Source organism: Thyridium curvatum (assembly GCF_004353045.1).
Source record: "Thyridium curvatum strain D216 chromosome Unknown NODE_85_length_178865_cov_78.098177, whole genome shotgun sequence".
In the NCBI taxonomy this organism is placed as follows: domain Eukaryota; kingdom Fungi; phylum Ascomycota; class Sordariomycetes; order Thyridiales; family Thyridiaceae; genus Thyridium; species Thyridium curvatum.
The window spans coordinates 51,491-71,947 of record NW_022156840.1 but is presented as its reverse complement, the minus strand read 5'-3'; the positions used below and the strand labels follow the sequence as shown (position 1 = coordinate 71,947).

The 20,457-nt window shown below is 53.3% G+C and overlaps 7 protein-coding genes across 7 annotated transcripts; 3 read left to right on the top strand and 4 right to left on the bottom strand.

Annotated features, from left to right (window-relative positions):
• Window positions 1–858: 858 nt before the first annotated feature.
• E0L32_010496 (uncharacterized protein) lies at window positions 859–2,365 on the bottom strand (the record flags this gene model as incomplete). The annotated part of the gene is made up of 3 exons (XM_031133121.1): window positions 859–1,172; window positions 1,252–1,399; window positions 1,454–2,365. 3 exons carry the CDS (start codon window positions 2,363–2,365, stop codon window positions 859–861), a joined length of 1,374 nt encoding a protein of 457 aa, XP_030989520.1.
• A 1,814-nt stretch (window positions 2,366–4,179) lies between these two features.
• On the top strand, window positions 4,180–5,064 carry E0L32_010495 (uncharacterized protein; the record flags this gene model as incomplete). The annotated part of the gene is made up of 1 exon (XM_031133120.1): window positions 4,180–5,064. The coding sequence occupies one exon, from the start codon at window positions 4,180–4,182 to the stop codon at window positions 5,062–5,064; it is 885 nt and encodes a 294-aa protein (XP_030989519.1).
• A 286-nt stretch (window positions 5,065–5,350) lies between these two features.
• E0L32_010494 (uncharacterized protein) lies at window positions 5,351–5,779 on the bottom strand (the record flags this gene model as incomplete). The annotated part of the gene is made up of 1 exon (XM_031133119.1): window positions 5,351–5,779. One exon carries the CDS (start codon window positions 5,777–5,779, stop codon window positions 5,351–5,353), a length of 429 nt encoding a protein of 142 aa, XP_030989518.1.
• Window positions 5,780–7,295: 1,516 nt separating this feature from the next.
• Window positions 7,296–7,733, bottom strand: E0L32_010493 (uncharacterized protein; the record flags this gene model as incomplete). Its single annotated transcript, XM_031133117.1, has 1 exon — window positions 7,296–7,733. The coding sequence occupies one exon, from the start codon at window positions 7,731–7,733 to the stop codon at window positions 7,296–7,298; it is 438 nt and encodes a 145-aa protein (XP_030989517.1).
• A 3,728-nt stretch (window positions 7,734–11,461) lies between these two features.
• On the top strand, window positions 11,462–14,732 carry E0L32_010492 (uncharacterized protein; the record flags this gene model as incomplete). The annotated part of the gene is made up of 8 exons (XM_031133116.1): window positions 11,462–12,246; window positions 12,298–12,405; window positions 12,455–12,754; window positions 12,819–13,970; window positions 14,032–14,217; window positions 14,280–14,327; window positions 14,383–14,452; window positions 14,550–14,732. The coding sequence occupies 8 exons, from the start codon at window positions 11,462–11,464 to the stop codon at window positions 14,730–14,732; spliced, it is 2,832 nt and encodes a 943-aa protein (XP_030989516.1).
• Window positions 14,733–15,410: 678 nt separating this feature from the next.
• Window positions 15,411–16,385, top strand: E0L32_010491 (uncharacterized protein; the record flags this gene model as incomplete). The annotated part of the gene is made up of 2 exons (XM_031133115.1): window positions 15,411–15,607; window positions 15,665–16,385. The coding sequence occupies 2 exons, from the start codon at window positions 15,411–15,413 to the stop codon at window positions 16,383–16,385; spliced, it is 918 nt and encodes a 305-aa protein (XP_030989515.1).
• Window positions 16,386–17,195: 810 nt separating this feature from the next.
• On the bottom strand, window positions 17,196–19,738 carry E0L32_010490 (uncharacterized protein; the record flags this gene model as incomplete). The annotated part of the gene is made up of 3 exons (XM_031133114.1): window positions 17,196–18,576; window positions 18,634–18,682; window positions 18,739–19,738. The coding sequence occupies 3 exons, from the start codon at window positions 19,736–19,738 to the stop codon at window positions 17,196–17,198; spliced, it is 2,430 nt and encodes an 809-aa protein (XP_030989514.1).
• Window positions 19,739–20,457: the final 719 nt, after the last annotated feature.

Here is a 20,457-nt window from a genome sequence, read left to right as displayed (position 1 = left end):
GTAATTCCAGATGTGACTCGAAAGGAATGTGATTGCAGAAGAATTATTATATATTGTTCGTACCTTGGCGATAGAGTAGATATTGAGGCGAGGATCGGTAGGCACAGGGCCACCGGCAAGGATTCCTGACCGCATCGTTGGAAAGAGATCTGAGCTGGCGAGCCCCATGTCAGCAGATGAGGCGGCGCGCGGGGGGGTATCGCTGTGGGGGTCCCTTCGTTTACTTGCCTTGCTAAGTCCAGATAACAGACCTGGTGTTCAGGTTCGAAAAGAGGAGGTCGCCAAGCAGGATGGGCTGAAAGCAAAGATCTTCTGGGGAATAAATGAAGAGATATCCAGGTGGTCTCTCATTTGCACCGAGTGGTATGCGAGAGAGGGCAATCTCCCCAATTTAGTGTTGGGAAAGCACGCATTATGGCGACCGCCCAGACAGATGCTTGAACACACAGGTGCGACGAGAGTGACCGACGATAAGCAAGATAAGCAGACAAAGCTTTGTTATCAGTTCAGTTTGTGTGTCAAATCAAACATGACCGAAAGCATGCCAGTTTGTGTGTGTCTGGGGAGTAAAATCAGTGGACAGAAGATTGGTTGGTTTGCGCTCCAAACGCACAAGGTCCGTATCACAGGCAGGCAATCAACATGCATCAAGCAGCAACACACAAACAAGACCGCACTGCAGGCAGGCATGAAGCTGAACCTCTAGTCAGATATGTCATTGTCTCCATTCTCTAAACTTGACGAAATGCTGCTGGTTCAACAACAAACATATTGCACCAAAAATCTTCCTTTCCCCCTTTTCGTCTCCTCACGTCTCCTTTGATGGCCCAACATCTCAACAACATAAATGAGCCTACTTCAGTAATAAGGACGTCCATAAAAGCGCATCTGAGCAGATCCAATGTCAAAAACAGCCAGAACGTTCTGTAGGAAAGCATCACCCAGGATGAAAGGCCCAGTGCCGCCAGTGCTGACTGTAGTCATACAGAGACCTGTCAGCGGGTCCTTCTGGTTGCGCAAGATCATGTCCTTGGGGTTGATCAGAAACGCTGTGCCTCCAATGACGACCGAAAACGGAGGCGCAACGGCATCACACGAGGTAAAATAAGCACCATATGAGTAGAGGTACTTGGCTGGCGGATCGAAAGCAGCGTTGATGGCATCTGCGAGAACTGTTTTTTGTCACAATGTCAGCGCCTAACCTTGTAGCATGATGGCCTTTGCCATTGTTGGGAACGACTCTGTACGTACTGAGAGGCAAGTAGTTGACAGTAGTTCCACTGTCAATGATGAAGGGGTATTTGTCCTCGTTCGTCGACATGCCAAACTGAAAACCGTCGGGGATGATGGTGTAAAAAGAATAGGCCCAAGCCGTGTGCGGATCACCGACAATATTGGCCTTACATCACGTGTAAGCGCAACTTCAGCTCGAGAGGAGGCGAGAAAAACTTACGATGATGATGTCGGCGTACCCATAGGTCGAGCTATCCAGGCCATTGATAATGTCTGGAATGCCGCCCCAGCCAAGAAGCCCACCGGTCGAGTTCCTGCTGATGGCAAGGCTGAAGACTGGGTCGACCAGACCCTGCTGTACCATACGGGTGAAGACGGGCGAATACGGTGCCGACTGATACTGTTCGTGATCGTAGGGCTCACCGTAGAAAGCGTCGGTGATGGACGGATACCCCAGACCAAGTATGCCGGTAGTGTAGTTGTCCCCTATCCAGTAGGACTCGTTGACGAGCGCAATCTGTTGCTTCTCGACCGTGATATTGGCGAGAGTGACATCCGACAAGCCCATTGGGCCAGAGACCATCTCGCCATCGCCGTACTGAACGAAGAGGTGGACGTCAGGAACAGGTCCGTACTGGAAAGTCTGCGGCTTGGTGTGTCCGAATGCACAAGCGCCCTGCTGCAGCATCGAGCCCATGTAGTCCGTGCAGGTGTAGTTGCTCTGAACAGACCAGGTGTCCGAGCTTCCCGTATCGACAATGAGATTGACCGACACACCATTGATATCGACTTCCACGGCGTACGCAACACCGCGAGCATCAGTCGTGGTTATGTTCTGATAAGCCCCGTCGTTGGGCGTTGCCTGTCTCTGATATGCCCCAATCCTGACAGGGGCAGTCCTCGACGCAGCACCCTTCCGACTGATACCCTTCATGCGCTGGAAGTTGCGGGTTGGCTTGAGCTCACAGGGTTCCCGAGTCGCCGCCATCCGCTCGAAGGAGAAGCCTCGTATCGGGGAAATAAGAGATAGAGGATCGGAGCGAGACTCATGGCCACTGGGCCGGGCCTCAATGAGCGGGATGGCAGTGGCGCAAGCCAGTGCCAACGAGACCAAAGACTGGATGAAGTGCATTGTAGTGATTGCGAGTGTCAACGAGAGTGGATGGATGGGAGGATGTTGCGAAAAGAGTGGCAGTAAAGCGAATGGCAGACGGGAGGCTCATGTGGTGTTTTAAACACAAGAGGGCATGACTTTAGTATAACAAGGTCTGATCAAGAAGACAGCCGAGACGTGGGATACCATTCGGAACACAGCAGCTGTCCAGAACTCGAACAGAGCAGGCGAAGGCAGCAACGACGGGTGCCATGCCAGGCCGTGGCACTCCAACGGCACAGATCGACGGCTCCGAGCGTCACTTCGTGTATGCGTCTCTGAGAGAAAGAGGCAAAGCCAATTACGGCAAGATGAGGCAGTGCGACCAAGCAAACTCGGAACAGAATGTGCCGACTGCATGCCGGAGACCGGTCGACATCAATTTGATGTCACTTCATGGCGAGATCTGTTGCTTCTTCTGCCTTGTACCATGCCTGAGATTCATACCCGGTGTGTATCTGGAAGTAGATGCAGGTCCTCGGCAGCTTCCCGTAGCAAACCAGAGCAGGTGCGACTGGACGCTGCAGCTGTGGGAAGGTGCAAGAGAAGCTACCTTACCTAGGTACTCATGTAGCTGTTGTGCGAGTCCGGAAAGACCACAGCTTCGAACCCAGCATTGAGAGGAGCTGTCAAATCTCCATTGTGCTCAGGGCTCCGTGATACCATATGGCACAAACAAGATCCTGTGTTGCCTTGCAGGTATTTGGAAGCACTCGGGGCGGGCTTTCGATCCACAGGGCGCCTCGGACACTCGCAGTTGGGCAACATTATGTAAGATCCTGCCCCGGTTGGCTTCGATCGCCGGTACCTGCATGCACGTGTCACACGCCGAGGCGAATCGATGCATGCAGCCGGGATCGTCCCTTCGAGAAGTCGTCCTAGTCGAGACGTTAGGCAGGTGCTGTGAGGGCATACCTAGCGGATTGGAACCAAGATGTCGACTGGTACATGCCAAGCACGAGGCACGGAAACACTCAAGCAGGGCAGGCCCGATTGCGGGAGGTCGGTGAGAATCGCATGCATCAACTGGTGTTTCTCACTTGCGAGATGCGGTTGGATTGGCTATCGTCGCCGAGCCGTACGCTCGTTTTCGTCGTCAACATGACACAATGGGGCCTGCCGGCAACCGTTGAAAATCCTCCGGGCGCACGATGAACAAACAAGGCACCATTGGATCTGTCCGCCGAGCTGCTCTTCGTGGACAGACAGAGACATATCGGGCCTATGAGCCACCGCGCCCTTGATGGAGCCAGGTAGATTCAGGCACGGCCAAGTCGAAGCTCCATTGAGAAGTACGGAAGCTACAAAGATGTTTCGAGAAGCGATTTTGAAAGACAAGGGATGTCTTGCCATGGAGAAGTGGGGCGGAGGGTTTCTGGTGTGCTCAACGGCTTCGGCGCAATCGTGCTCTCCACGGGAGCTTCAACATGTCCCGGCCAGCGTCACCAGCACAACTTCTCTACAGGGAGCCTTTTTCTCATTGTTTTTTTTACTAAAACTGAATTCGAAATATCTTCCCATATCACTAGCAGCTAATAAAGTCTACTTTCTAATTGTTTACCTAAAAAAGAAAGGCATCCGCGCGTCATCTTCGAAACGAGACGGACCCTTGCTGAATCCTTCGACCTCGGCGTCAGCAACAAGCGCCTGTCTTCGAGCCCCGTCGTCTTCGGCTGTGGAACTACAAGAAAGTTGTCTCACCCACGCTAACAAACTACCTTGTGCCATCTCAATTACCCTTCACGGACAGCGAGGTAGCTCAAAGATCTCGAATAGACGGGTGCCGTGCAGCGATGGCGTCCAACGCAGCCGTGACACCCAGCCAGGGGCGTCCGCTCGCCGGCTTCGCCAAACTCTCGCCCTGCGTCCTCCACTACCGGCCCGAATCTAACGCCGCGTCCGCCCCGGCGGCCTCGGGGTCCTCTCCGACGCCGACGCCGACGCCGCCCAAGCTCATCGTCTTCTGCGGCTGGATGGGCGCCCGCGACGCGCACCTCGCAAAGTACATTGCCCAGCACCAGGCGCTCTACCCTTCGGCGCAGATCCTCCTCATCCGGTGCACGATGGCGCACATGCTCTTCCCCAGCACCGCCCTGTCGCAGATCAAGCCGGCCGCGACGGCGGTGCGCGCAGCCCTGTCCGACGGCGGTAGCAGTAGCAGAAGCCAGCAGAAGCAGGAGATGCTCGTCCACAGCTTCTCCAACGGCGGCTCCGCCATGCTCTGGCACCTGTACAAGGTCTACGGCGAGGCCCTGCCGCCGCACTCGACCATCTTGGACTCGGCGCCGGGCCAGTTCGAGTACCGGAGCACCATCACGGCGCTCACGGCGGGCCAGCCCTGGCTCGCGCTGCCCCTCGCGCACCTCTTCGCCACGGCGCACTGGTTCGCGCTCAGGGTCCTGCGGCGGGCCGACCCCTTGGCCAGGCCCGCCAGGGCGCACAACGACAGGGCCGGCGGCAACGCGAACGAGGTGCGGCGCGCCTACGTCTTCAGTAAAGAGGACAAGCTGGTGTCGTGGCGGCATGTCGAGGAGAACGCGCGGGAGGCGCGGGCGGCCGGGTTCACCGTCCGACTCGAGGAGTTTCTGGGCACGCCGCACGTCGCGCACGCGAGGGCGGACCCTGAGAGGTACTGGCGCATCGTGAGGGAGACGTGGGAGGGCGAGCTGGCGAATTAAGGTGGACGGTCGAGCGAAGACAGAGTCAGACATTGAGCGGGTAAAAGGCGCCTTGTTGCTCAGGTGTACATGTACACACACACATATAGAATTGATTCCATAATACAGTCGTCTAATCGTTCCATTCCTTGAGAGTCCGCCATAACGCCGTTGAATGCCAAACTTTTGATCCTCGTAGACCGCTAGCGCCATGGGGCCTTACGGATCTTGCCCTGTTTCCCATCACAATATCAAACTCTGCCTATCCCTGATACTAGACAGCTCATACCCAAGCGAGCTCCCAAGATCATGACGCCTTGTGCCGTTTACCCCTCTCGCTATCCCTCGCCACCTCGACGCTCTGCCGCCTGGCCGCATCGTTGTCCCTCTTTCTCCTGCTGCCCGCCGAAGCACCAGCCGCAGACGCTTGGTCGTCCTTCGCCGGCGGCGGCTTGTCCTCCTTGACAGCGACCTTGCCTCCGTCGCCATCCAGGCCAAAGTCAGCAGTAGCAGCAGAGGCAGCGCCCTCCTCGACGCCGATGCCCTCGTCCTCCTCGGCGCACGTGTCGCACTCCTGGTCGAAGGCGAGTTCCTCGACCTGCACGCCGCGGTGGCACTGGCCGAAGAGGCCCGCGTTCTTGGCCTCGAGGCAGGACAGCCGCTGGGCCAGGTCGGCCCACTCGAAGAACTGGCCGCAGGTGGTGCAGGTCCCGGCGAAGACCATCATGCGGCACATTTTGCCGGGGCCAGGGCGGACAGGGGGGTTGTGGCCCGCCGGCAAGGCCGGGAAATATGGGCGGATGGATGGAATGTGTGTGTTTCTCGGTATTGAAGGTCCCAAAAAACTGTTCTGTACCGCGCAAGTCGCTGGCCGTTTCCTCTCGGGAGTTCCAAGGTGATGTGACGTAGTCCTTGGCCTGCTTTGGCCTGCTCTAGCTGCGTGCTTGTGCAGCAGGGTCCGGAGCGTTTCGAGATGCACGTGCAAGAGCTCTTTCGGATTCCCCCTCCTCAGCTCGCTCGACCCCGCGATGTTGGCGATCGAGCCACACTTGGGCTCCGTATCTTTGGCCTAAATATTCCAGAGCCAGCTGAGGGTAGTTGAACATTTGTGACTTTGAAATTAGATGTCATCCGCCATCGAATATCAAAAGATCTCTTGGTAGGGGAACAGGGAGTGGAGTGAGAGCCGGTGTAGGAAATTGGGAGATGATGGTACGGATGCCAAGCCCCACACTGCGCTTTTAAGTTAACCAGACATGCAGGACGGACTGCACGCGTTGCGCACATATGACTGGAGCTTACTTCATATTAGCTTGCAGCTAAGTCCCGTTATCCGTTAGATACATTATGTCACTGTCCGGGCCGCAGATAAGCGAACTAACGGAACTGAAGGCCCTGGACTGAACATTTCCTTGACTTCACTCATTTTCACGAGAACAGAAAGAATATGGTATGTCATTGTCATGAAGCCAGTTTTCTTGCTTCTTTCTTAGCTAACCGGATCGAGTCTGCGCCGCTATTGGCCATCCGCCCATTGAAATTTTGTTGAAGCTGATTTATGTCGAGAGACACGGTTCAAAATGTCTTCAGACTACACCTGTCCTCAGACATTACGCACAGTGACATGACCTCGGTCATGCTAGCCTCAATAACCATCGTTCCTTAGTCATGTTTCTTCTCAAAGGGGATGCCACTGATAAGTTATTTCGCCTCCCGAACCACTGTACCCTTCCATAACCTCTTTCAACCATTATCATACCCGGTATCAGTGAAGCCCTGCCACTGCCACGTGGTGCTGGACACATCTGCCATGGCAGAAGATCGCTGGAGGTTCCTCTCTGTGTCTCCCCGGATATCTCAAGGGGTCCTTCGAAGGCGTCGGGTTCTGTTAACGGAGACTTTCCCCTGAGCCACCTGTCGAAATCGAAGTCTACAGGGGTCTGTGCCTCCTTGTTCTTTCGAGTATCTTCACCTTTTGAAGATACTCGGGAGATCTGGGCACTGGGAGGTTGGAGGGTGGCTGTTGAGTCACGGACTACCAGGCGATGGGAGGTGCCTGCTGCTTGGGAGCGAAGAGCCCATAGACTTCAGGCTCTAGAGGTATGTATCGGTTGGCCATGGAATGAGAAAATGTGTAGATCGGAGAGTGGACGCGATATGTGGCATCGCTATATTATGAGGGGCCAGTCAAACCACCAAGAAGCTCTGATAGCGGCTTCTCGAGGGTCAGCTCAGAAGGGGCAGAGTTGAAGCTAGCTTCGTCCGCTGCTACTACTGCTGCTTCTGCCGTTGACGGGTCTGGGCTGGATGAGCAGCGCACGCGTGGCGTTCTTGTTCTGTCGCAAGAGAACCTCCTTAGCGCCCCGCTTCTGTGCCTGGCGATACCGGATGCTTGTGTTTGACTCGGAGCGCTCCATCATAGGATATCCTCCGCCGTCGCCTCCAGGCAGTGTAAGCCGGCTTGACGTCGACAGGTTAGAATGGGGTCGGTACACCGTTTTGGAGCGCTTCATAGGCGGCAGCTCCTGGCCCAGCCTGGGTGGCGACGATGTGAGATCGGTGACCCAGTCAAGGTGGCCCTGCTCGTGGGTGTCGTAGTAGTCGTTGCCATATTGTGGGAATTGCTGTTGATTACGAGGTGGGCGGCCAAGAAGCGAAGGAGAGGAGTCACCTTGTGATGGTGAGAACATCTGTTGGGAACTAGATGGTGGGGAAACCGCGCGGCCAACAAAGGGGTTGCTGCGTCTCGTCTCCGGCTCTCGAAATAGGGGTTGATGATCAGCAGGAACTAGACTTGGCGATAAGGAAAAATTAAAAGGGGCTCCGGATATTTTAAGTTCGTCTAACCGGTCAGCATGTGCCTGTACGGTAGGTGTGCGATCCAGGAGGGTTGCGATAGTTGAACGTGGTGTTCTTGTATCTGCCTGCCCCGTCCCTGTTCGCCGGCTACCATGAACCCTTGCTTGATGAGACTGCAATGTTTTGGTATTTGCAAAAGGAGGGTATTGGCACCCTGACTCAGGGCAAAAGATAGGTTTTGTGTGGCGTATCTCGTGCTCAGCCCGCTGCTCACTGGTTTCAAAACCTTGACTGGCCAAAGGGCACGGCCACATTCGACATGTAAATGCCGCCCATCTGTGGTCTTGCTTGAAGCGTTCCAATTTCGGAAGGTCGACTCCCGGGAAATTGCGCATATGAAGAATCTTCTGGATAGAGGACTGATAGGCGGTCAAGCTACTTCGAAGCATCGCTCCTGGCTGATTATCCGCACAGGCTCGGAGGTTGTCAATGCATAGATCTTTATGAACTTGGCTTTGAGACTTACCCTGTGACCCACCCTCATCTTCCAGAAACTTATTCGCCCTTTCCAGTAGAATGCACCGGACTATCAGGTACAGGTCAGTGTAGGGCCGCAGGAGACATAGTCTAGAGTCCAGTCCTAGATCTCCGCCTCCTTCGAAAAAAGTTGAGCCATACGAGGCTTGCTTCGAGATGCCTAGGCGCTTGCACAACTCAATGGATAAAGAGTGGAATTTGGACTGTGTATCTATGCAGTTAGTACATTTGGCGATAGCCAAATGATACTCGATCCAGTATTGAGTGGCATAGACGAGCAAAGCATAAGAGCCAGTCAGAACTCGAGGATGTGTACTTTGTTCGACCTGGTCACTAAAGCTACGCAGTCCGGCTATCAGACAAGCAGACGTTGCCACTCCATGTTCGTAGTAGGCCGTGGGCTCGTCAAGCATGTGGCCACTCCCAGAGCTTTGGAGAAATCTTGTACCCAGGTCAGCTATATAATACTTTAAAGGTACCCTCTACTTACTCTTTAATGGACGAATGAATGAATGTGTAAGTATTATCTGGGTGTTGCTCGATGAATAGTGTACAGAGTTCAAAAACGTAGTCCGGTATCAATTCCACGTCATCGGTCTGCCCAGTGCTGAATGCCAGGGCCGAACGGAGCTCGACTTTCCGAAGGGGTCTTTGAGCAAACGCAATCCAGCTGAATATCAAACGAATCCTGTCCTTTGAGCGGCTATCAAATCCCGAAATCAATTGGGTGAGAATTTATTGGTAACTGAGGTCAGGACATATTAGAAAGTCAATCAATAACAGAGACACCAACATGATCTTACAATTCACTGAGCTCTCTAGGCAGTATCTCGAGAGCACCAAGAACCTCCTCGCGTTTATAGAATATGTTCATCGCAAGATAATCCATCACAAGTCGCGCCCAAAGGAACATTCCTTCCCAAAGGTTAGCCTCAATTTGAAAGAGAATCTCGCGGACTGAAGACCTACCATCAGCCTTCTGGGCAATACAGGCTTCAACGTTTGAAATATCAGAATTTGAAAGCCCTATTTGAGCCAGCTTTTCCAGGATGGCCCTCAAACGGTTCCTCAAGTATACTCTGATCGCCCAGTTGACATTTGTTTTCTCTTCAGCCAGTGACACCAATTACTTCCATTTCAACATTGTCGTAATAGTTGAGGAAGTTCTCACCAACACCAGCACCTTTAGACTTGCCCGCTCAGAGTCAAAGGCAACCCTGACTAGGCGCTCAAGAAGTTTTGTGGTCTTGACTTATGTCTCCTTGTCGCACTCATCAAGTCCGTCAAGAACCAAATGGGTGTAGCTTACTTGCGACGGCTGGAAAGATGTTGCAGCCACTGTTTCCCGCAGAAGCTGTTCTAAAGCAGCATTTGATGGGGACTTCTTCTTGAGGATGAGGGTCTCGTATATATGAGCGATAAGGTCAGGATTAGGTCGTATGACCTGGGTGAGCAAAGCTCGTAGAATCTAATCATACCGCCTAGATGTTGCATAAGTATCGGTGCAGAAATGTGTTATGAGAGTTGACACATTGGCAGCTCTGAGAAATGTTGCAATTTCTGTTGTCAGCACACTTTTCCCGGTCCCAGGGTGCCCATGAAGCACGACAAATGTCGCTTCTCGCGTATTGCGCATCCATACCGATAGTTTTGGTTGTTTAAGAACCCAGTGACTAGTGCCCAAGTGTTGAGTGGCGGCACTAGATATGGTGTCATATATTTTCAACTGGTCTAAATCGTCCATCTTAAGCCATTCAAGGACTGCTCGATATTGGTTCGCAGTGAGCTCCTCTTCCTCTCGTGCAAGCTTTTCTATCTGCTGTTGCCTCAGGGCGTGGATATCTGCGCGTATCCGTGAAGTTTCTGATGCATTGAAGGCAGTGGCTGTTTTGTCGACCAATTCCTCGTGTGCTTTCAGGTCGTTGATGATGCCCTCAAATCTCCTTTAGAAGCGGCCCCAAGAAGTCATGAAGAAAATTTACCAGCCTAGCAGCGTGTCAGCGATGATACTATTAAACATGGCGTTTCTTTTAGCATACTATTTCTCTTGACAAACTTATATGCCTCTTTATGAAAACTGAGGATATCGACATAAAAAACGGCAAGCACCTGCTGGAACTCGACATTTTGGGAGCAAGCTGCGTTCAGTATTTTGAATCTCAGTAAGCATTCTCCGATGCGGCTGTATGCTTTTATTATCTGATCAAAGGCACCAACATGATCCGACGCAATCTGTGCCACGGTCAGCATGAAGGAGGTGATATCAAACGACACATAGGTTTCAACCTTGAGAATGACTTTCATCAGGGCCCAGATCCAAGGCAAGAAAGGTGTGCCGTTACAGAGTACCTCAATAGATCTCGAGTAGTACTGTAACCCTTCGAATAATGGCATCAGACGATGCATATTGCGAAGGGATTGCCATGCCGCAAGCTGATCCTCTATTTTATGAGCTGCTTAGCACACACTGTCCAATGTAGCTCCAGAGCATGCTGATCGGTCACCTGCAGAAACGTTCTTCTCAAGGTCCTCGAATGCTTCACGGATGGCTCGCAGCGCCGGCTGCGATACTCAATTCCTTAATGACATCTCGAATGCGGTGGAAAAGATATGCGCCGTAGGGCTTCCTGCTAGAGATGGTAATAGGGTGAATGAAAGGAGGAGAGAAGGAGAGGAGGAGAGGGGTATGCAATTTCCAGAGGATACATCAGGCTTTAAGAGAGTGGGCGAGAAATCATCAGGTTTCATCTGGTCAGGCTGACTGGTGGGCAAAATTTGGTGATTCGTTGACACCACACCTTGCATGCATGCGCAGCCACCGCCATGTGTGCAAGGCATTCAGGATTGACACGCCGACCGGAGAGCCCTTTTATTCTTCCTTGACTTATTCCCAAGCCAAGTTTGCAAAATTATTTCCTACAGGAATCAATTGCTTATCATCACTCCAGTCATAGACAACTCATGCCATCCAAATAAGCGTCAATGATTAGAGGAAGGAAATGATTGGAACTTCAATTTCACCTTACAGAATGACCAGTGGGTACAAGCCAACTATCAGAAGCTTGATATCTCAAGCTCCACCATGATTAATGACTCTGCGACTCTTCCTGGCACGACAGACCTTTACAAGCAAGTACTTCATAGATTTGGTTCAAGCGATCAACAGCTTTTTGACCGGAGCTCCAATAATTCTATCGTGGAGCATGTTATTGAAACTTCACTATCCCAGCCTGATGATGTTTGTTTCGGCATGGTGAGCTGCTTCCAGAGACGCAGGCACTGTCTTGGCACTAATTACAGCAAGATCGTCGACGTCCAGGGCACCTGCCAGAGCGCAGTATCGGAGACTAATCTCGAGTTCCCCGTGTTTTTTCGATCCCCAGAGACCTTCGCGGGGATAGATGACAGCTCCTTGAGTGGGAAAGTTGAGACGAGCTTTGTTCATATTGTTCAAAGTCTCCAAGATGAAACAAGAATCAATTTGCAAGTCACTTGCATGGTCCAACAGAGCGATTGTCAAGCTAAAAGACCACGGAAATATCTCTCTGTGCCTTGCTGTCTTCAGATCATACTTTACGGGCCAATTGAGCTCTACAACGACATCGGCACCTTCTTCGAGGAACACGGATTCTTTATTCAAGACCCTAAAGGCTGTAACCGCAATGTCTTGTATTGCAATCCTCATCGCCTACCTTCACTCGATTGCGGTTTATTTCCCTGGACATCTGACCTTGAGTTCAGACCCGTCCCGGTAGCCTTCGAGATTGCCGATTTTGCATCACGGCCTGAGCTGCTCGAAATTTTGGACAGCCAGGAAGATCTTCCCCTAACCCCTCAGTCCCCTTCAATTCGAACGCAACTAGCGAGGTATGAGTCGTGGGAATTCTCCAAGAGAGTCAGACTGACACATTCAATTAGACATCAATTACAGGCATTGACATTCATGCTACGGAGGGAGCAAGGTTGGGCTTTCGAAGGAGGCTCTCCCGATATCTGGGAGGTCATTGAACAGGAGGACAATATCTTGTAGGCATTGCGTAGTTGTAACTGTGTCGAAGCCGCTAATATTTCCAAGCTATGTTAACCGAGTCTCCGATCTACGTCAAGTCGAAGAGCCACCCCAATTCCAAGGAGGAATCATAGCCGACCCCATGGGCTTGGGGAAAACACTTTCAATGATTGCCCTGATCGCCTCAGATATCCACAGCAACCCTGAAACCCGATTCGATCATGATTCACCTCACCCGAGATCATCTGGAAGCACACTAGTCATAGTGCCACCACCTTGTGCGTACAACAACTCCCTGAAGACTCTGGAGATTTACCCTAACAAGTCAATGCCAGTATTGGGTACCTGGGAAGAACAGCTTCGCGAGTGCGTTTCCAATCTCTTCATAGTTGTGAGCACTGAACTGACATTGAATCCTTTTCCCCTTCAGCCATGTTGTGCCCGGATGTATGCCATTCTTCAGACATCACGCAAAGTCCAGGTTGACCAGCCAAGAGGAGTCGGAGAGCAACATGCTCGTTTTGACCACCTATCATACTGTATCTGCAGAGTGGCGAAACGGCGCTGGAAGCGAAGATTCTGTTCTTTTCCAAACATGTTGGAGACGGATTATCCTCGACGAAGGTCTGGCGCCCACTCCTGTCTCTCTACACGTAGTAGTGTTAACCATAACCCTTACAGCTCATTTCATACGCAATGGCGATTCCCAGATGGCCAAAGCCATTTGCGCATTGAACTCTGCATCGAGGTGGGCCGTGACAGGATCGCCTATCCAGAATCGCCTGGGAGATCTTGCGACGCTGCTCAAATTTCTCAAGGTCTATCCCTATTCGGAGAAGCAAATCTTCGACGCCCACATATCCAACTTGTGGAAAAGCGGGAACGACGAGGAGGCACTGAAGCGTCTGAAGAGGCTATCTGGATGTCTCCTCCTCCGCCGCCCACAGACTACTATTGAACTCCCCACGCGGACGGACTTCCAGTGGTCAATCGATCTTACACCAGCGGAGAGAAAGCTGTATGAAGAAGTCAGAACGAAGACAATTGCCAACATTGAACACACGATGTCCCAGCCAGACATGGCTAGGAACGCAAGCTTTGTCAATGTGCTCCAGCAGATTGAAGCCATGCGCATGGTGTGCAACCTTGGTCTCTTTTATCACTCTCGACACGACCTTACTACGCGGAGTAGAATGGCAGGCAATTGGGAGGCGGATGCCCAGGCAGCTTTTGATGTTCGTCGCGGGATGGCGCGGATGGTGTGCCAGATCTGTTCCTCCACGATCAACACAGCCGATGCCATCTTCGATGACCAGGATCACGCACAATCTGCTCTCTTCTTCCGTTGCCTGGCCTTTATCTGCCCTACTTGCTCGAACCGAGCTCACAGTTCACGGAATTGCGGGCATGCTACACCTTGCCCCGTAGCGAAAGTGGTCATGGGTCCTTCCGGGCTTGAAGAACCTTTGATTGCAGACTTGAGTAGGAGAGAATTGAATTTGGCATTCGCAACTCAACAACTGCCGACGAAGATTTCTGCTCTAGTGAGCGACTTGCAGCGACAGCCTGAAGACGTTAAAAGGTATACCCTAGTTCTCGGAAGCACAGCATCATCTAGCAGTAAACTCACTAATCGTTACTAGTGTCGTTTTTTCGACGTGGAGAATGACTTTGGATATGATTGAGTTAGGTCTCAATCGAGCGTCAATCAAATGCCTTCGATTCGATGGCAAAGTCCCTCAGAAAGAACGACAAGCCGTTATTGACCAGTTCAGATCTGATCCAGAAGTCAAGGTGTTACTTCTGACATTGTCTTGTGGTGCTGTAGGGTATGTCACCATACTGTTGTGAACTGAAAGTACGGCGGCGCCTACTGACATTGCACTGGTAGTCTCACACTCACCGCCGCCTCTCGGGCATATCTTATGGAGCCTCACTGGTACGTATTACAATTGCAGTCAACTATGTACCGAACTATGTTAAGAGAATATCAGGAACCCAACATTGGAAGATCAGGCACTGGCAAGAATTCACAGAATGGGCCAGAAGCGGGAAGTCACGACAGTGAGACTTTTCATAAAGGACTCTTTCGAGGAGGCAAGCAATACCGCATAACCCCGAATCCTTTTGAGAGATCTGATGAGGCTGACCGTGTCTTCAGCGTGTGCGACAAGTACAAGAGTCCAAACGCGATCTTGCAGCAATGCTGCTAAATAAGGGCCCGGGAGAAGAGGGATCAGATCCCACCCGCAAGCCGCTAGAGGTTGGTCCCGACACTATCCTCACAATGCTCACAAATGATGAATTATCTGCTAACGATAATTCCAGTGGCTTCGATCTTTGATCTGAGATGAATCCTACAACCTGTGGGGCTGGCCTGCTTGAGAGAACCAGTTGGGGCAAGATAGATTCACAGTGCCTTGAGAGGCGACCAATGTCTTGACTCTTGAGGTAACTTTCGATGGAACATTCATAGAGGCTGACTTGTATTTCCTCAACGCTAAGAATGCATATCATCCCTGAATACACGATGGGTTACCCCAATAGCTATAGTTGATGCATCTGATGGATTCATAAGTAGTTCTCTGCAACCAACCTATGTCCCAGCCAGGACACTCAACGATATTTCCTTTCGGCATCACACAAGTTTGCCCGCGTTGGTGAAGTTCTCGTACAACCCTAACCCTTATCCAACTGCCTAGTGACGCAGCCTATCAGACACCCCAAATCCGGAACGCCAACGTAATGCGTCTCAGTCCCATCCCCAGCTTCTTGGCCCGTGTCAGATAGATCTGCTCTCTTCTGCCTCTGGCTTCAACCACCCGCATCAATTAGGCCAGTCCTCATTCGCTCATACATTTCCATCTACACTTTACGATCTCCCGTCGGCTATTCTGGAGGCTGCGTTGTCCACCGTACAAGGATCCTACACCTGCCGCAGCATAGCAATCGGCCTTCAACCCACCTCCGCACAGGTCAGACACGGGCGGGCTTGCTCAGACTCCCATCTATCCAAGAGAAGATGTCGAGCGCAAACGCCCTCTACCTGCTCGCCGACCACGTCAAGCTGTCGCTCCTCGAGCGGCAGCGGGCAAAGGCGCTGGACCTCGAGAGCGACTCCCAGGATGGCCACATCTCGCGCTCATTAGACCAGTTCCGCGACGGCCTCGAGGCCCTGGAGAAGGAGAGGCAGCGGCTCGAGGAGGCCGGCGAGGAGAGGTAAGCCCAATGCTCTCGCTCACCCAACTCTATGCAGATGTATGACAATACTAACAGACTCCCCAACCAAAACAGGAAAGCCCTCAACATCGCCGACGCCCTGCCCTCCCTGCAGAAGCAGTACGACGACCTCACCTCGCAGTTCCACGGCTTCTCCAACCCGTCCACGTCGGCGACGACGACACACCCCAACGACCCGTCCCTCGCCGAGGACTTCGCCCACGCCACCACCGTCCCCGCCCACCACTCCTCCTCCTCCTCCTCAGCAGCCGCGCAGGCCCCAGCCAAGGGCTCCCTCCGCACGTCATCCTCCACGGGCTCCGTCGCCCCCGGCTCCAAATCCGTCCGGTTCCAAGACAACCACGATGCCGAAGACCCCTCCGCCGACGCCCTCTTCTCCCGCTACCGCGACGACCCGGCCGCCGTCGCGGCGCGCGAGGGCGAGGGCTACCGCGACGAGGCCGAGGGCATGCAGGACAACGCCCAGATCCACGCCTACCACAGCCGCATCCTCGCGCAGCAGGACGAGCAGCTCGACGCGCTGGGCGAGTCCATCAGCCGCCAGCGCGAGCTGAGCATGCAGATCGGCGACGAGCTCGAGGACCAGGTCGCCATGCTCGAGGAAGGGGAGCGCCTCGTCGACCGGCACCAGGGCCGGCTCGACCGCGCGCGCCGGCAGGTTGGCAAGATCGCCCGGACGGCGGGCGAGAGCAAGCAGATGGTCGCCATCATCGCGCTCATCATCATCCTCGTGCTGCTGATTGCGGTTCTGAAGTAGAACTCCCGTGTGTCACGAGAGTTCAGACGTGGAAGGGCCTCTCTCTCTTGGGGGCGTTGACAAGCCTATGTGCAGAAACAGGGCACATATACCAAAAAGAGGAAGCGGATAATTATACGGGCAACAGCAGGCGTTCTTGCATTGGGCTGGCGTTGTGGCAACTTTCGAATATCGGTAGCTAGTTCTCTTTTCGTGTTTTTACCCTGTCTCGCGTCGCCTCAAACCTACGAAGGCAAAGTCGTGCAATATCAATAGATCCAGTACACAATCTCGAACACTTCACGATACCTCTCTACGATCACAAGTCACGGGACAATTCTCACAACGTGAGTGAAGAGGATGTCAGTGAAGGACCGAGAACGCCAATATCAACTTGAGTCTATCGTCGCATCTACCATTTAGTTTTCTGGTGTGACGGAGCGATCCCATCGATTCCATTGCAACCAGGCATGAAAGTAAAGAAATAGGAAAAGTGTTAATCATGAATCCTCATCGCTGCGTCTTTTTCTCCTCCCCTTGCTCTCTCCCAGAACCCAGATATCAGATTCCTTTAGCCTGGATCGTCGCAAAAGCGCAAAACTTACCGTACTACCCAGGCAACAACCCAATCATCGCAAGACGAACCCGGATTTTGTCTGCGCAAAAGAGGAGAGAGAAAAGTGTCGTCAAAACTCGTAATAAAGAAAAGAAAGAAAGAAAGAACCCGGTCCCAAATGATGATCAGAAGATGCCCAACCCAAACTTCAAATGGCTCGCAGAGCCTTTTTTTGCAGAAGGAAGGCAAAAAGAGAGACAAAGTGAATCAACACTTTATCGAATGATGTCGCCCTCGCGGTCGATGCCGGACAGGCCCTCGAGAATCTCGCTGCCGCCAAGCATGCCTATGCCGCCGACAGTCAGCTTCGGGGCCGCCGGCCAGATCTCGTGGAACTTGATGCTCTCATCGCTCGCGGCGATCACGACACAGCCGCTGGCGTCCTGCTGGAGTCCAGACGACGAGCGATCGCGCTGGCCGCGTCGGTCCGCCAAATCGGCATCCATCTCGTCCTGGGTGCGAAGCGGGATCCTGGGGTAGGGGACAGCATACAGGGCCCGGTGCTTACCGTCCCATTTGATGGCTGCGACCTGTTTGCAATCCGGCCAGGAGAAGACGGCAACGCGAACGGGGTGCTCCGGAATGGCATAGCCGAAGGTGGCGGCAATCTCGCGCTTGGTAGTGCTCCAGATGAGGCTGGTGACCTGCGCCGAGACAGAGATTGTAGCCAGAGCCGAGCCAGACATGGCGTGGAAGAAGTGAATGCATTTGTCGTTCGAGCCACCACCGGTAGCAACGAGGTCCTCTTGCCAGGGGCAGAAAGCGATGGCCTTGACAGCGGCGCCGTGGAACCAGCGGTGCTTGGCAGCCTCCTGACCGAGGAAATTGACGAGGTATCGAGCGTCAGGCGTGCGACGGATCTCTGCGCCCTCGGAAGTGACCCCAATGAGCTCGCTTCGCCGGCTCACGGTGAGATCAAGGCCCTCGACTTCGTTGGCAGGCTCGTAGGCAAGACCCTTGTCGGAGCCGTGGTAGTTCTTCAGAACCCTCTTCGCATCGAACAAGCAGCAGAGGTTATCGTTTCCACCAGACGCGAAGTATTCGCCGTTGGTCGACCAGGACAGTCCGCAGATCTGCTGTTGATGGATTGTGATGCGAGCCATGAGGGTGACCTCGCCCTTCCAGTTGTCTCTGGCCACCTCCCACTTTTCAGGCCACTCGATCGCATAGTAGGAAATGTTTCCGGACTCATCTCCAACCAGCAAGGTCTCAGTGTCAACTTGGGTGGACCTAGAGTTGCGTGGGTTCTTGGAGAACCGGGGTGTGCGCCTAGGCTTCCAGCTCAGAGCGGAGACCGGCTCGTTCTCTTTGACGGTCAGCCGAGGAAGGCCGCACTCGTGGAGAGACATGAACTCCAAGATTCGGTTGGTGCGGCCAAATGCAAGGATGCTCTTGGCTCCCTCCGTCGAGGAGAATGCAATGGCAGTGAGCCAGACTCGATCATCGTCCGAACCCTTGTTCAAAACCTTGACTCCATCGGTCTCGGACCAGCTGTAAAGAGCGTTGTTCAATCCCACGGCCAGAGTGTGGGATGTGGGCGAGTATGCGAGAATCGAGCAGTAGAAATCGTCGCGAAGATGCGGTGCATCAAGCACACTGTGTCGAATTAGCAAGACTGCTCCGCGAGCGGAGAACGAGACTGACGAGACTTACCGGAAAGGAGCCACAGCCAAGTTTCTGGGCTTTTCAGCTTTTGCAGGATCTGTATCGGGTCAGCTTAGGTAGGTAAATATCTTGTCGCGTCGAGATTGAACATACGATGAGCATTGCAATCCTTGACCCAGACGGTACCGTCCCAGACCGACTTGGGCGAAGCATAGTCGTGCTGGGACGCATTCTTGGAGATGCCGGTGTTGTTGTCGGCAACGTTGGATCCAAGAGTCTTGGACGCGAGGTCGATGCCAAGAGCTGCTGCCAGACGACCCTCGTGCTTGCTCTGATCCAGGTCCAGGTCGGCTTTGGTCTTGGAGAAATCCGACACATACATGGTAGCGTTCGTGCCACTCTGGACGAGATTTCCATGGCCATCATGGATGACCGCACCGTGGGGAGCAACGCCTCCGACGGTCCAAACGGAGCCGGCGCTGGGGGCGCGGTTGGCGTAGGTCTGGTAGTTCATCTGGACAGGACCTAGGACGGTTCTAGCTCGGGTCCTAGGTAACATCGCCAAAGTGTCCGAGCGGGAAATGGATCGCTGGGTGGCGGCTTCCGGGGCCACTCGACGATCAGGGTAGCAGAACGCATCGGGAGAAGCACGGCTGTGGCGAAGGAGACGCTCAGCCTCAGTGAGGTCTTCGGGGCGGCGGGTGAGTCGAAACTTCTCGTTCAGGGACGTAGTAGCATCCCTGGAGGGGAGGAAACGGTCGGGAGCGCGAAACAGGACTCCAGAAGCGCGGACAGGTCCAACATCCGAGCCTCGCCGAGTTGGCTTGAGTGCCTCGGGGGAGGCGCCGATGTTGAGGGCCTCGCGGAAGGCCTGGGAGAGGCGCGGAAGAGTGCGAGACCTCCTCGAGAACAAGGTGTCTGTGTGAGTCTCCGGGGTGCGAGACTCGTCATCGGAGAGCGCGACTTCAAAGTCGGCAGAGTCGTTTCCATCGAACAGGCCGATATGATAAGACTCATGAGAGCCACAAAGAGACGAGATACTTGTTAGGGGAGTGACGATGCTAGAGCCATAGCCAGAGTCCGGGTAAGGCGGCGATTTGTCGCCCTCGCTGAGGGCCTTGCGCCGAGGGCTCGGCGGGGGTGTGACGGGCATGTTGGTTGGTGTTGGATGTTGAGCTATCGTGAGGAAGTTTGTCTTGGGTGATAGAGAAAGGCGTAAGCGAAAGATCTTAAAGGCAAGAATGAGTGCAGTTGAGCTCCATGAACAACCCGAGTGTCTAATCGTTGTGGTTGTCTTGGATGTTGGCGACTTGGCTCAACCGGTCAGAAGGTGAAGGAATGTCTTGACTGATGGGGAAGAGAAGAGTCGGAGGGGATAAGGGGCGGGGACAAGTCCTCCTTATATAGAATTTCCGACGAGAAGTTGCGGCAGCGATCCCTTCATCTGGCTGTCGACAATAGTTGTACCTGAATGGAGATGCTGGACTGACAATAAGAGATACCGGCGGGTGAGCAATAGGAGAGGGAGAGTCAGAGATGGACGGCGAGACAAAAGTGAGAATAAGGTGTCAATAGGCCGATCTGGAACATGGAAGAGAGGGAAAGAAAGGATGGAAGGTCTGCCTGAATTGCAATAGCAAACACAATAGCTCTTGAACTTGAGCAGGAGAAGGAGGCAAGGGCGAAGGGTAGATGCCCAGATGACCATGGCCCTGTGACTCTGAGGGCTAGGTACCTAGCTATTCAAGGTCAGGTAGTACTACCCTACCTTGGTAAAAGGACGAAGAATGGATTATTCACGACATGTACGAATAGAATTATCACTCCCTAAACGACCACTAGGCCATTGATGCGACTTTTGCTTCCAGCATC